The sequence below is a fragment of the Hippoglossus stenolepis genome, chromosome 22 (assembly GCF_022539355.2).
Source record: "Hippoglossus stenolepis isolate QCI-W04-F060 chromosome 22, HSTE1.2, whole genome shotgun sequence".
Lineage (NCBI taxonomy): Eukaryota > Metazoa > Chordata > Actinopteri > Pleuronectiformes > Pleuronectidae > Hippoglossus > Hippoglossus stenolepis.
In genome coordinates, this window is record NC_061504.1 from 6,785,974 (window position 1) to 6,801,268 (window position 15,295).

Genomic DNA, 15,295 nt, shown 5'->3' on the forward strand with positions numbered 1-15,295 from the left:
TATAATTCACATGCTATTATTATGATTATGATTATTATTATTATTATGAAGAGTAGAAGTAGTAGAAGCCTTTTCTACATATTAAATTAATTGAATCCTTTTTTTTACATTTTTACATTTTATACATATAGTAGGCCTTATGTTCAAAATATTATTATTATTATTATTATGATTTGGTACTAGAGCTTTGTGTGTGTGTGTGTGTGTGTGTGTGTGTGTGTGTGTGTGTGTGGTGTGGTGTGGTGTGGTATGGCTCAGCTCAGGAGGAGGAGTTTGGTGACGTCCTGCTGCATCTTGGGAATCACACGCTCGGCTCTTGACGCACGGTGCGCCACACACTGCTGCTCGGACCGGAGGCTGAGAGCAGACCATCACTGTGGAGCCGCCGGATCACTACGAGCTCCAGACAAAATAGATCCGATCCTAATCTGTAGTATAAAACAACATGGCTGTTATTTCCAGGCGGGTGAAGAGGAGGAGGAGGAGGAGGTGAAGGAGGAGGCTCAGGATAAGACGCGCTTTTCTCGGTGAAGGTAGAGAAGGAAGAACGAGGAGGAGGAGGCTCTCTCTCTTCTTCTAAGAGGATAAAAAAAGGAAAAGGGGGAAATCAAGCTATTCTTACGCGGAGCAAGATGAGCGTCGCGCCGGATGAGAGCTCGGTGCGCGTCGCCCTGAGGTAAGGATGCTCCCTCCGCGTGTCACACCTGCTCCCAGCGCGCACATGTTGTTCCTGCTGCACCACATGCACGATCTGATCCAGTGCACCCACTCTCTTTGTACCCCCAACCCTCCTTTCTCTCACTGTGCTTTTATTTTGAAGCTGCAGTGAGAATCCTCTATAATCAGACTGCATGATTCTTTTGTTCATACACATGTTCACGTGCAGGTGGATTTATGAATGAAGATCCAGCAGCTGAGGGATTAGACCAATGACGAACACGTTACTCTTCCCCATACATTGTGTCTGCTGCAGTGGTGGAGCTAGCTTTTTTGTAAATTGGGGGCCATCCAGTGGGGGGGGGGCACAATTACATTTCAGACATCCATACACAATTCCTGATTCAGTAGGGTGCACATTTACACAGGGGAGGTAGAGCGTGTCGTCCTCTAACCAGAAGGTTTGGCGGTTCGATCCCCGTCTCCCCCATTCCGCGTGCCTAGGTGTCCTTGGGCAAGACACCCAACCCCAAATTGCCCCTGACGTGATGATGCACAAGTGTATGACTGTGTGTGTGAATGAGGTCATCAAGACTAGAAAATGTTGCTTGTCATTGAATATATTTATAAAATTGTTCCTTGTTCAGGCTCACTGTGTGTACTTCAAAAATTCATCACAATTATTGTTGTACTAAACAACAACTACGTCAATAAATGACAGGACAGGGGCCAATCAGATTTCGGCTGGGGCCAGTACCCCCATCTTTCTTTCTCGAGATGTGCTTTTATTTTGAAGGTGCAGGTTAAAGCTGATTTTATTTGCTGTATCATGCTGATCTGACCTTTGTCCCCATTGCCAATCCATGCTGCCACTTACACAACAGACTAAGTGAGACAGTCAGCGTCTGGTCACCGGTCGAATCAGTGCTTCTCAGCTTTATGGGTCACTTCCATTATACACTTGACAGTACACATGTGGGCGAAATGTCGTACTCTCACATTTACAAACAACATGAGACACTTAGGATGCATTATCCATGTAATAGTGTTTACCCAGAGTCTGCCTTTCACACATGCACAACACAGAGGGAGGTTGGAGGTGGAGCAGCTGGGTGCAGCAGACAGAAACAGGAAGTGACGTGTTAACTCCCTTTGCGAAGATCACGTGGTTTTCTTTACGACACACAGACACCTGTGTCAGCTCTTAGCACCACAAACTCTCTTGACATATTCGTCGGTGTCTTCTTCGTGTGTGTCATCGCTTTTTCACTGGGAGATATTTGTTTTCTTTTTTGCATCTGTCTCACGTTCGAAGCATCATCAACCCCCCCCCACTCACTTGCGATCAATCCAGCGGGGGGGGATCTCCTGCTGTGTTCTCACATCGAATTCTCCTGAATCTGTAAAGACTTTATTCTCAGGAGCCAGGCAGAGAAAGTCTGCAGATAATTCGGAGCCTTTCAGGATCTGTGGAGAAAAACCTTAAAAACATAAAAATAGAGCAGTGTTAAAACTTAGCCGGCAGTCAGTGGACATTTAAAGATCATAAATGTTTGAATCAACAACACAGACACAGGCCGTGCAATAAAACACACAACAAATCAATAAAAACATCAATACACTGACATGATAGGGCCGCAGCTGGAGATGTGGGGCAGGTGCGTGTGCGTGTGCGCGCGTGTGTGTGTGTGTGTGTGTGTGTGTGTTTTGTGCGACGTCATGTGAACTGGATCAGTGGAAGAGAAGGGGACAAAAGCTCGTTCCTCTCATGTTTCTCATCTCTCTCTCTCTCTCTCTCTCTCTCTCTCTCTCTCTCTCTCTCTCTCTCTCTCTCTCTCTCTCTCTTGTTATTGTGCGTTCAGACTTTGACCCAGAACTGTGTTTACTGAGCCAACTCACTTTACCGGCCCTGTCTATATACAAACATATATATATATCAGCTCATATACAGATGTTGGTGTTTTTTAGTGGAAACTACCTGCCATTTTTTCCCATGCTACATAAATACATCTGACTTGACATAACCCAAATCACATCAACTTTATCTTTCACCGAACAATCACTGGTGGTAGCACCTTATTTTCATCTGCTTCCAAATCATCAGACCACAGCTTCATGTTGGTGTTTTCAGCTCGTTTAGTCGCCGTGGCAACATCCTAATTATTTGGGGGGTTTATATTTGTGGTTGAGAAGGAACTTCTTAAAGGTTTTGACTGACAGCTTCTCCCCGCTCCGTCGTAGTTTAGGTAGCTGTGTGTGTGTGTGTGTGTGTATCTGTGTGTGTGTATATATATATATATATATATGGCCGGTACCTGCCTCAGCCTGTGAGTCTAATGCTGTCTGTTAGCAGGTTCCTAATCCCCCTGCTCAACATTTCCAGAGTGATGAAACACAACTTTATCATCCTCTTTCTGTTGTTTTTTTTTTAGAAGACGCCTGGAGCTTGAACAGAGAGAGGACATTTCATTCTCTTTTTTCACATTTTGATTTATTACTGGAAAGATGATGTAACAGAGAAGTTTATTTGCTCTTTGGAAATACATTTTCCTCTTAATGGAGCTTCAGTGAGGTTATTTAAACATGAGATCTGTCATCTGTGGTTTTCAATATTGCTGTTTCACACCTGACAGCACACAGATGCACAGTATTACTCCTTTAGCAAACACACTCAGTATTTGCTATGAATATCCTTGTTCTCTAGTGTGTCTGTGTGTGTATGCACAGTCATGCCCATGTTTTTCTTTTCCCATTTTCAATGACAAAGCAACACAAGAAGTTAACGATTTATCCAAGTTGTGGTACAGACTTTGCCTGAAGGAGCCACAGTAAAGTGACTGATTGGTTTGTCAATATCCTTGAAGTGCATCTTGAATAATTCAGAGCCCGAATTATTCAACAGCGAGGGATTCAGGTTTCTTACGGCTAAATTTAGAAGAGCTTCTTCTTCCTCCTTAATTAGAAAGGATGGAGTGAGTGCTCTTGAAAGCAGGAAACTGGAAACGCATTTTTTAATCCTCTTCAATCCTTCCACATGACAAGTGAAAGTTTCGTTGGGTAATAAGGATAACATTGAATAACGTTCATGGCAGTGTTTATATATGATTGGATTGTAAGCCTTGCTCAACTAAGGCCTGGATCAGAAACAATGAACTACTTTGATTCAAGTCATTTTTCAAAAATGACATATGATGATAATTTGCTGAAACAAGCGATTTAAAAAAAACTCTCATTCTGGAAAAAAAATGATGAACATTGTTCAGTGTTCTCTGATATTTTATAGACCAAACGATTAATATTCTCTGGATGAACTGATAACAATATGAATTGTTGTGACAGTCATCAAAGTGATAGTAATGTAGTAAAAACAGTAAAAATCATTTTATGGTATATCGTCATTTCCCTCATTGTCAGTATGTATTTTAAAAACATTGCGTCAGACCAAATGCATCACAGAACAAAAAATAGAAACTAGAAGTAAGAAAACCCCCAGCAAATCCGATCTTTTACTAATATCCAAATAGTCTCCTATTGGATCCTCTGAGTGCCTGTCAAACACAGGGGCCTCCCCTCTGACCTCTGTGGATTATGTTTAAGGGCAAAGGCTGTGGGCCTGCTGCCATGATACAAAAGCATTGTGTGTGTGTGTGTGTGTGTGTGTGTGTGTGTGTGTGTGTGTGTGTGTGTGTGTGTGTGTGTGTGTGTGTGTGTGTGTGTGTGTGTGTGTGTGTGTGTGTGTGTGTGTGTGTGTGTGTGTGTGTGTGTGTGTGTGTGTGTGTGTGTGCATAAACCTGTGTTTTTCCAGGCATATTCACGATAAATATTCATGAAGCAACTCGAGTGAACTGAAACGCAAAGCTGCAAACCATCTGCCAGCTGCTGCCATGTGATAGTTGAGACATTCAATAACTTCCGTCTAAGCAGCACAGGCACAGTTGATTCTATGATACATGGATTTTGAAACATGACATTGCTTTTTATTTAGTGCAGCTGTATTTTAAACCCAAATAGTGGTTCTTGTTTCTTCTGGTCACACAACTTAACTTTTGCATATTTCAATGTGCCATAAATGTATCCAAAACGTTTTTCTGCTATGATCTGCCTGCATTTCTAGATTTATTGTCAATTCGTGTGTGTGTGTGTGTGTGTGTGTGTGTGTGTGTGTGTGTGTGTGTGTGTGTGTGTGTGTGTGTGTGTGTGTGTGTGTGTGTGTGTGTGTGTGTGTGTGTGTGTGTGTGTGTGTGTGTGTGTGTGTGTGTGTGTGTGTCAAGGTGACAGCAGCCGCCCACCTCCACGCCTCTCCCTCTTTCCTTCCTAGCAACCTTTGACCCAGGAAGCAGTCAGAGCTGATCACAGAGCGCTTCCCCATTTCAGCTTGTTGTAGCCATCACCATGGCGACGGGGCGTCCTTTCCCAGATCAGGGTTCGCAGCAGTGATCCTCTGAATGAATATCATTCTCACCACATGAAGGTCCAAGCTGTGGGTGGGACCAAAACGCTGAGTCAGCTCTTTGTCTCCCCCGGCCCCTTTGTCTCCACACTTATACGCCCTTTGGTGACATCACCATCTTGCTGTTTTCACATCAGACCCTGTTCTCCATACGTCTTCATTACATCACATGGACCGGTCAAATATCAAGGATGCATCCTTCATCGAGAATAAGAGGAAATCCATCCTTACTGTGGCATATAGCAGTTTAACTAAGTCTGGGTCTGGCTACACTCACTTGTGCTTGAAGGCTCTCAGAGGCTCGCTGAAGAGAGAGCTACAGTGAATTGACTCTTGATGTCAAGCGCAGCTGCTCGACAATGTAAAGACTGTTACTATAAAAACACTATTGTTGTTCTGCTGGTGCTTTAAACTGCAGCAGCTCTTTGTGCCATTTTCACTGTCCATAAAGACTTTATCTCTTCTATATCCTTTCATCATTTCTCTCTTCTCATTCATCCTCTTGCTCAGGGCGGCCATTAGCTGGTCTACACACACACACACACACAAACACACACCATAGAAAATACAAATACACACGTGCACCTGCTGGCTTCTGCTATAAAAGAACTGTGCTGTTTATGTGTGTGTGTTTGTGCATATTGTTATATAAGAACATTATGTAAGTGTACCTGAAGGCATCCCTGAAACACACAAGAACACACACACATTTTAAAGGATGTGAATGAACGCTGTGCTCGGATAATTTTTCTGTCACACAGTCTTGAAGAATAGAGAGAGGAGCTTTTCAGTATCAACATTTCAACAAAGGCCTTTGATTTAGAAGAAAGGCTGTAATAGCTTTGTGTGTGTGTGCCACTGAAATCTGAGTGTTTGCTGTTACATGAGCAGGACAGGGCCAGCAGAACATGTGTGTAAGTGCGTTTGTGTGCACCTGTGTGTGTGTGTGTGTGTGTGTGTGTTGCAGAGCAGCGTGGTCCCTCATTAACCTCTGCTGGTCGGCATCTCTGTCATCAGTCCACAGTCCGATCACATCTTCGTCAGAACACTCGGACATTCTTCAGCTGCTTAGTCTCAGTTGTTGTTGAGGCCTGTGTGCAGCCACTCTGTTCAGCCAGTGTTTCATCTCTACACACAGTGGCAGTAATATAGTTGGCAGGGTATCGTGTTTAGTGGAGTGTGCTTAAGTGTGTGTTTGTGTTGAGTTCAGCCTGTGACTGATCTCAAAACTCAGCACTTCCACCTGAGATTTCCTCACACTTCCTTATGTGTGGCTCAATGTGGTGTTTCTTGAATTATTCTAAGACCCAGAGATTTGTGACTTTACATGATGATGTCAGGTGATGAGTCAGACTGAAGTGATGATGATGATGATGTCGGCTGCCTGGGCTCAGATCTTCCTCTCTGTTTGTGCCGGCTCACTGGGTGCAGCTGTGCCACAGCGACTGAAGTGAAACCACAGAACTAAACCAAAAATGAGATTACTGCAGATTAGATTATAGTGTATAGGCAGAAATGAAGCATCTGGCTTTGTCACTGTGTCACAATGGTCGGCTGAATCCCTGCAGGAGAGTAAATTGATTGGATGAAGGCTGATGAGGGCAGCATGTGATTTGATTGGCTGGGTTTAAAGAAGGATTAGATCAGCAGCATGGTGGTGTAAGGCTGACTCATCTCTTTTTTTTATCAGTGTCTTATATTTCTTGTTTCCTCACATCATATTGATTATATATGCTTTACATAATATTAATCTGTTGTCTTTGCCACGATCAGATCCTAAATGTGTTATTTATAATGTCAAATTTAGAAAGGAGGTGGTATCCAGTAAACTAATCTTTCTTCTTATTGTGTTTCTGTATTGTGAAGACGTTTATGCTGCAAATAGTCTGAATCACAACGTTAACTAAAATAAATTTTGTGTGTAAACTTGTAAAGATTTTTGAACTTTCATCGGCTTCCATTATATTTTCTTTCCACTGAACATAAAACCTCGTAAATCAAGGTGTGTGTGTGTGTGTGTGTGTGTGTGTGTGTGTGTGTGTGTGTGTGTGTGTGTGTGTGTGTGTGTGTGTGTGTGTGTGTGTGTGTGTGTGTGTGTGTGTGTGTGTGTGTGTGTGTGTGTGTGTGTGTGTGTGTGTGTGTGTGTGTGTGTGTGTGTGCACTTGAGGAGTAAGTACACTGTTTCTCAGGCTGTCGCGGTAATGAGACTAAGAGCAGGAGCCTAACAAGATTTGTCACGTGGGGAGAGGCTGACAAAGCCCCTCTGTGTGTGTGTGTGTATTGTTTGCATAGGTATATGAATATATGAACTACAACCTGTGTGTGTGAACTGTATCTCATTAAAGTCTCCTCGCACCAGAGTCTTCTTTTATCGACCCGTGTTCCGAAGTATTTGCAATTTCATTTTCTTCAATTTTTTTATACTGACCATATGTGACAGCGCCCCAAAAGTGAAGCCAAAGTGTCTCGATCGCCACCTGGTGGCTGGCTGCAGTGTAGGACATATATCCTGCTTCCTCCGATTTGATGAATGGGACATGGACCAAAACTAAAAAGTCAAAAGAGGTGCTATTAAAACCGGTTGAAACGTCATGATAGATAGCTGAGACTGACTCGCATTTTGGTCAAGCGTGGTTATCGATGGGACCTCGCTACCGTGGCTTGAACTAATGGTCGACTCCTGCACAGCTCAGTCCATAACGTCCCTGCTGAATTAAGTGTGATACTTTCATTTAAGCAACAACAAACCCTTTTGTTATAATGTAATGTGCCTGGTGATCAAATTCACTAGTTAAATGTAACCCTTTAATCCCTTCCACTCAGGAACTTCTTAGCAGTTTTCTTCTTAGTGTTCCAGCCATCGGGCCAAAACTGTCACAGTAGATTTATGCTTTGAGCGGTTAATTACACACAGGTTTTCACTCTTCCTATGGGGCCCTGATCTGTGTGTGAGTGTGTGTGTGTGTGTGTGTGTGTGTGTGTAGCTACCTGTGAATGGGGGTTTTCACATTTGACATTCAATAATAATTTTAGATGTTTCTTGATTTGAAACTAAATATGAAACGTGAAAGAACCAACGAGCTGCTGAACAGTGCAGATACACGCTTGTGCACAAGTGATTGAATGTGCACCTTTTAGAAGCGGCTGGGTTGAGTTTCCTGGAGACACAGCCCGTGTGGAGCCTGCATGTGTCACCCTAGAAGGTGGATTAGTGCTGTAAGTCTCCGCAGCGCTGAAGGGCAGCCCTTATTCAGCCACCAGGAAAAAAAGTGTTTTGGGTTGAACCACAGACCGAAGCCTGCTAGATCCTAATCACAGCTGAAGTCAGTCAGTCAGTCATACTAATAATACAGCAGCGGGACGTTCTTCACACCTTGCTTATCCCTCACCTGTTTGTGTTTAAGTGAGGTGTTTGATGCCAGAGCTCGTGTGAGTTGTGAATATATACACACCCAAGAATATAATCAAAATAGAGGTCCGTTGTTCCACAGTACTCGAACATCATGTACACCGAGGCTAAGAAACATGAACTCTATCTATTTGAGATCTGTGACACACCATCAGAAATCGAATAATGCAAGATAGCAGTAGTTGGCACGAGGCTGGAGTTTTGCAGGTTTTACCCATGAAATACAAATATGATATTTGGATATATATATATATATGTCTTCTGTCCTACTAGTTCATACATTACATGTCTTCTAGGCAATTGACACAATCTTTTCAAAATAACAGCTCTGCAATTCAGCTCCATATAAAGCATTGCAGCAACAAAACGAATGCTGTGTTTTTAATTTGAAGACAACTTGCTAAAGAGGAAGTGATTCTATGAATGTTGTTGCCATAAGATCCAACAATAACATGTTCGCATTGCAGTTGTGAGCATGACAGCATTTTTGGAACAATATCTCGCGGAAAAATAAATTAGTCAGAAGGGTCACAATTAATTTGAGAGGTAAATCTTAAAATTTGTCCCTTTTTTTTATTTTTTAAATACGTTGTAGGGTTAAGAAAACAAAAGGCACAAATAGTTCTCTGATGGTTTATTATGTGAACGTCCATCAATACGCAGACTAGGTCTGTACAACTGGATAATGTCTCTGCCATCGTCGTTTTGGTCTGGGATTTTCACATCATGTCTCTACTGTGTCCCTCTCTTTCTCTTTATGTCTCTCTCTGCTGACATTTTGTCAGACATATCTTTCCCTCTCGGGCCAATCCATTGTTCCTTTATGAATGGACGACCCTGGGGATGTCGTAGAACCCGATCACTGCTTTGTGGAGACGAACACAATCAGATAGACTTGACATTTATTCTGAAAGGGGCTGCAGTGATACAGACTTGATTTAGTTCCATTCAGCAGCTATTGAGTGCCATCAGGGTATTTTCACTGAATCAGACATTTTCTAAATTTGACATCTATTTTGTTACACTTATTGCAAACTCTCAAAGTGAACAATAACCCAGTGACTTTAAACCCTTGCTGTAAGTAGCAGTGAGTGCCTCCATTGTTATGTGGGATTACAGAAATGACTCGAGTTTTGGGAAAGTGGCCAAAGGGATTAATGCAGATTGACTCTTAAACCATGCTACCATTAAGTCTGATGACCTCAGATGACCGGAAGCCTCTGACTGTAACACTGACATCAGTTTCTCCTAATCTCTATCACCGTGCACACAGATTAATGAGCATTTACGACAAACCTAAAGCAGCACCAATCAATGTTGTTATATTAGCAATGGAGCCAGTCATTGTGTCTTGGCAGTGTGTGCAGTTCTTCTTATTCTTCTTCTCAGTTATGCAGCGTTTTCCTTTCAGCCACAACCTCAAAGTCTGCTCCCTTTTAATTTGAAACCTATTTTCTCATGTATAATGTTATAATAATCCACATTACATTAAATAATCCAGTCGTCAATAATATCCACAGAATCCGAATGATTTTCTAAGGGGGTCTTTGAGGGGCTCCGGGGGGGGCCCCGGCAAAAATAGGGATAATTTATTTTTCACTATAATTTCATCCATAAGTAACTCACTGACTAATTTGGTCCTGAATTTCATACATGTCTTGTAATAAAACAACTAAACCCCAAAAGCTTGTAGAGTGGAAGTCCGTGGTTTAGTTTGTGTCACTTAAGGGGTCCTTGAAGTGTAAGAGTCTGAAAACCATGACTCAGTTAACTGGCTCCAAACTGGACAGACTTTAAATGAAAAACAACAATCTTTCGTTTTTTTCCCTCATTCTTAATAAAATAAATAAACTCTCCTTCACTGACAACTCACTGGGGTAGGATTTTCAAAATAATGGTATGATTGGGGTCGTGTGGTGGTACAGTGGTTAGCACTGTCACCTTACATCAAGGGATCTTTCTCTGTGTCATGCAGGTTACGTTGATTGGAGACTCGAAAATTGCCTATAGGTTGTTTGTCTCTGTATGTTGGCCCTGTGATTGGCTGGGGAACTGTACCTCGCCTCTCATCCCATGTTAGCTGGTATTGGCTCCAGCCTCCCCTCGGCTACATTAAGACTCGCTGACCGTTACAGGATCAACTGTATAGACAATAGAAGAACCACACACTACTGCCCCTATAGTTGTTAAAGGATTCTCTACGTAATATGTATGTATTTTACATTTTGACAGCTTCAACTATCAATAATAAAAGCTAATGCGCACATAACACACATCTTCCATCGTGTAAACTGCCATTTCTATTGGACATTGTGTTGTCCTGCTGCTCCACAACAGAAGCTGACAGAGCTAGTCCTCCGTAGGTGTTCAGTTACTGCAGGAAGGTTTGTGTTTCTCCTCAAACCTGCATCAGGCGGCCTGTAATCCCAGAGAGCGTCTGCTAAATAGCTGGGATCTGATGTCGCGCGCACGCACGCACGCACACACACAATGACACCTCTGTGGTTGTTTGCTGTTACTACACCTCTTGTGCTTTTTATGTGTGTGTCACTCCCTCCGTTACCCTCTGAATGTGTTTACAAGCCATTCAGACGTTCCATAGACTCTTGCTGTGACAAATGGGACAGTCTTTTAATGGAAACACATGCACACGCAATGAGCACACACAAGTATCGCATACAGAATGCAAACTGCATTCAAAACGCCACATCCCCTCTCTCTCACGCTCACGCTCACACTCACACTCACGCACACACACTCGAAGTTAATGCCTGCTAGCAGAGAGCAACAATAGCAGCCATTTATAAAAAGGTTCTTCTGAGATTCTCTGGTGTCTGAAGTTAATCTGGGTTAATTTAGACTGTAGCCTAGCAGAAATTAATCTAATCCATACAAAAGGACATTTCCAGTATTTCTTTCTTTTCAAATACCTTTCCAATATTATTCAATATTATCATTATTTCAGTGTTATCTCAAACATTTTACTGTTTATTTCCCTGTAAAATCCTCATATATTTCCCTGTTCTGCCTCCCATATTTCCACTTCCTCTCCAGTCGGACAGTGAGTGCAGTGAAGAGAGGCACAGGGGCATCTTGGGAGGAAATGATGTCATAACAGTGTGTTTTCTCTGCTCTAAAACAAACATAAGCGATTCCTTAATGAAATCCAGGGTGGGACTGTTTACCCAGAGCTCTCTCACTCTCTCTCTCTCTCTCACCCCATGAACAGTGAGGGCACTGTACAGTGCACTGGCACTGCATGGTCCTACACACACACACACACCCACACACACTTTGCACAGCAGTCGCACTCATCTGCAGCTCTTTTTTTTTTAACAATCAAACCTGTAATGATCAATCACGTAAGGCAAATTCTTGATCAGGCTGCTGATGCATGTACGGACAGCTCCACTCTGCCTCTTTCTTACACACCCACTAACACACATCCACAGAAACAAGGGCGTTGAAAATGTCTGACTTTAAAAAATGAAACTTAAAATTCCATCTTAAGTTTCAGGACTGAGCTTGCTTTGTGGACGTGCTACATAGAGAGACACTCAGGAGCTATTTTATCTAGTACTTTAATTTAACAGGACAGCTTAAAGCCATTTAATGTCAATATCCTATTTTTAAGTGCCAGTCAGTCCTTTATTAGGGTTTTAATGTTGTGTTTGCTTTTGTTGTAATACAGAGTCCAGTTTTCTCTATTGCAGTATTCGTAGGCCTAAGGTGGATTTAGGAATCAACATGTATAACAACTGGAGGACGGTACATAATATCTCTGCAGGAACAGAAGACACAACAATAGTTTGGCGACATGAACCAAGGTTTCGATATTTGTCCAATAGAGTAGCTCTGATGCATCCGCTACTGAGAATAAATACTTCTGCTTAAGACGTCATCCGTCTCCAGAAAACACTTCATTCCTTCACCCTGTTATATTTCCTTCACACTTATGACATTTCTTTCTCCCTTTGTCTCTCCTACCAGGATTCGTCCTCAGCTGGCCAAAGAAAAGATCGAGGGATGCCACATCTGTACGTACGTGATGCCTGGCGAGCCCCAAGTGATGCTGGGTAAGGATAAGGCCTTCACCTATGACTACGTCTTCGACATGGACACCCAGCAGGATACCATCTACACCCACTGCACAGAGAGCCTCATCGACGGCTGCTTAGAGGGCTACAACGCCACCATCTTCGCTTACGGACAGGTTGTTCCACACACACACACACACACACACACACACACACACACACACACACACACACACACACACACACAATCAAATTTGTGCACGTTTTGACTTTGCACCGCTCGAGGGGAGGGAGCTGCGTCCACAATCCAAAGATTGTGATATGGAGATGATTTCATCTCATATCATTAGAGGGAGTGAGCAGCCTCACAGCCACACAGGCTCTGTCAATACACGATCAGCTGACATGTTCAGACCTGCTTTATATCGGCCCTGATAGATAAGCCCGAGAGGGGGAGACACTAACAGAGCAGTTACCCAATCAAATCCCAGTTGCTTCACCTCATACCAGAGCTGAGAACTGAAGCTCAAAATCAAAACATACTTGAGAGACATTTAGCAGATGAGACTGTAACCTGCCGACTGACAGCTCCACACTACTGTTCTCTCCTGAAATAGCTAACGTATAGCAGAGGTCTAAATCAAGATGTATACAGTCTGCTATGGCAAATGTTCTTTGTTCCCATTTATTTTACAGTTTAACCATAAACTTCTTTATATATACCTATTAATGAAAAGAAAGCACAAAAACAACCAAATGTATAAAACTTGAATAAAGAAAATAAACATATCTTTATGCAAATTGTAAATGCACATCTTTTCTGATTTGTTATTGATTCTGTCAAACAAAACTATATATTGGCACATATCTGCAAACATATACAATCGGCCACCTGATACGTCGGTCGAGCTCTAATTCATGCACGTCCGCTCTGCTTCCTGAGCCATGCCAGCCCAAAATAGGCTGGGATACTTCACTGCTTTCATTTTAAACAAGCTTTTAAGCACATAAAAAAGAGACTGTTCACCCTCTCACAGTGTCTCTCATGCTGCGGCTGACACTCTCGAGCCGAACGACAGTAGTTAAACTTTCCCTCTTTTTTTAATCTTCCCCTCTGCTCCTCTTCTCTCTGTCCGTTATTCTCTCCTCGCATTGTCCCTGCCGCCGTTGTGTTCCTGTCAAAGAGCCTTTCATGGTGTGCAGTGGAGGCATCACACACACATGCACGACAGAAGTATGTGCAGACACATGATCACACAGGTGCAATCTCATACAATAAAGAAGAAAAACACACTCATTCACATTCACACACACACACACACTCCTGCCAGGGTGTCTTTCAGGCGTTTCAGCGGGGAGGAGTGGAGTGATGTGTGGATCTGAGTTCAATGTTGCATTCCTCTTTTTGCTACCATGGCGACCACACCATGGTAACAAACTGGTCCCCTCTGACCCCCCTAAACTACTCAGAGCTGCTCCTCTACCCCTTCCTTCAGTGATGCCATACTTCCCTTTTGTCAGGAAGACTTGTTTTTTTTCTCTAAATCGTACCATTTAGTGCAGAAACACAACACAGACACACAGATGAAATGTCACCAGAAACACACATGATATGATCAGGAATACACTTTATCCCCATTATGTGAAGTAACATGTGTCTTGTCCTCCTCCCTGCATCCAGACGGGTTCGGGGAAGACCTACACCATGGGAACCGGCTTCAACGTCAACATCGCCGAGGACGAGCCGGGTATCATTCCCCGGGCCGTCAACCACCTGTTCAGGGGGATTGAGGAGCGCAGACAGGCCGCCACCGAGCAGGGCAAGCCGGTGCCCGAGTTCAAGATCAACGCGCAGTTCCTGGAGGTGCAGAAAATTAAAAAACACACAAGCGGAAAGTCTGATTATCTCCTGAGATTTAAACCTTGAAATGAAGGTGCATTCATCAGTCTAAACGTAAACGTCCAGTCGACTTAAGCTCCATTAGTTTGATGGATCCAGAACATGCAAACAGTAAGAGGTCAAAGGTCGGCGGAGGGTGAAGGGTTCAGGTTGTTAAAGTGACCCTGCAGCCATTAAACTGTCATTAGTCTGTGTCTGCAGGGTCCGGGTCCCACCTTTATTTTTAACTGCGGCTGTTAGCAGCTGGTGAGGAAGCAGCTGAGGGAGAAGAAGACGAGGCCAGGAAGCGATGACAGTAAACGACAGACCAATGATAGTATTGATGATGTATCAGTTCATGAGTTTCCCTGCAGCACCCTTTGTTCACCTCCTGTTTTGTTTTTTTCTTTCTCCAGCTGTACAATGAAGAGGTGCTGGACTTGTTCGACTCCACTCGAGACATCGAGGCGCGGAAGCAGAGGTCCAATATCAAAATCCACGAGGACGCCAACGGGGGCATCTACACCGTTGGGGTCACGACCCGCACCGTGACCTCTGCAGCTGAGGTCAGCTTTAGTACCGCACCACGTCCCCGCAGCAGTTATATATTGGACCAATACCAAATTTCTATATTTACTAAGCCATGGCGTTACATGTTATACTATATTATTTTATGTCCAAGTTTTCTGACTCCACCCTAATATTGTGGCAGTGAATTGAATCTAAAGTTTTGTTCACGGCATTGAGAAATAATTTAGTAATTTATTCTCAGACATAAACAATTTCCCTTATCCACAGGGATCCATTCAGATAATCCACATGACTCAATCTGTTTTACTCCTGTACGTTTCTGCTGAAGAAAT

The 15,295-nt window shown here is 43.1% G+C and overlaps 1 protein-coding gene across 5 annotated transcripts in view; it reads left to right on the top strand.

The window, feature by feature from the left end:
* Window positions 1–299: 299 nt before the first annotated feature.
* LOC118101883 (kinesin-like protein KIF21A) overlaps window positions 300–15,295 on the top strand; it is a 34,395-nt gene continuing 19,399 nt past the window's right edge. For 3 of the 5 annotated variants that reach the window (XM_035147933.2, XM_035147934.2, XM_035147935.2), the window contains exons 1-4: window positions 301–676; window positions 12,507–12,729; window positions 14,235–14,417; window positions 14,849–14,998. In XM_035147933.2, the coding sequence (XP_035003824.2) occupies window positions 633–676; window positions 12,507–12,729; window positions 14,235–14,417; window positions 14,849–14,998 (600 nt within the window). In that variant the 5' untranslated portion in view covers window positions 301–632. Of the gene's footprint in view, window positions 677–12,506; window positions 12,730–14,234; window positions 14,418–14,848; window positions 14,999–15,295 lie in introns of all 5 variants that reach the window. The other 2 variants (XM_035147931.2, XM_035147932.2) reach the window with 1 other exon arrangement.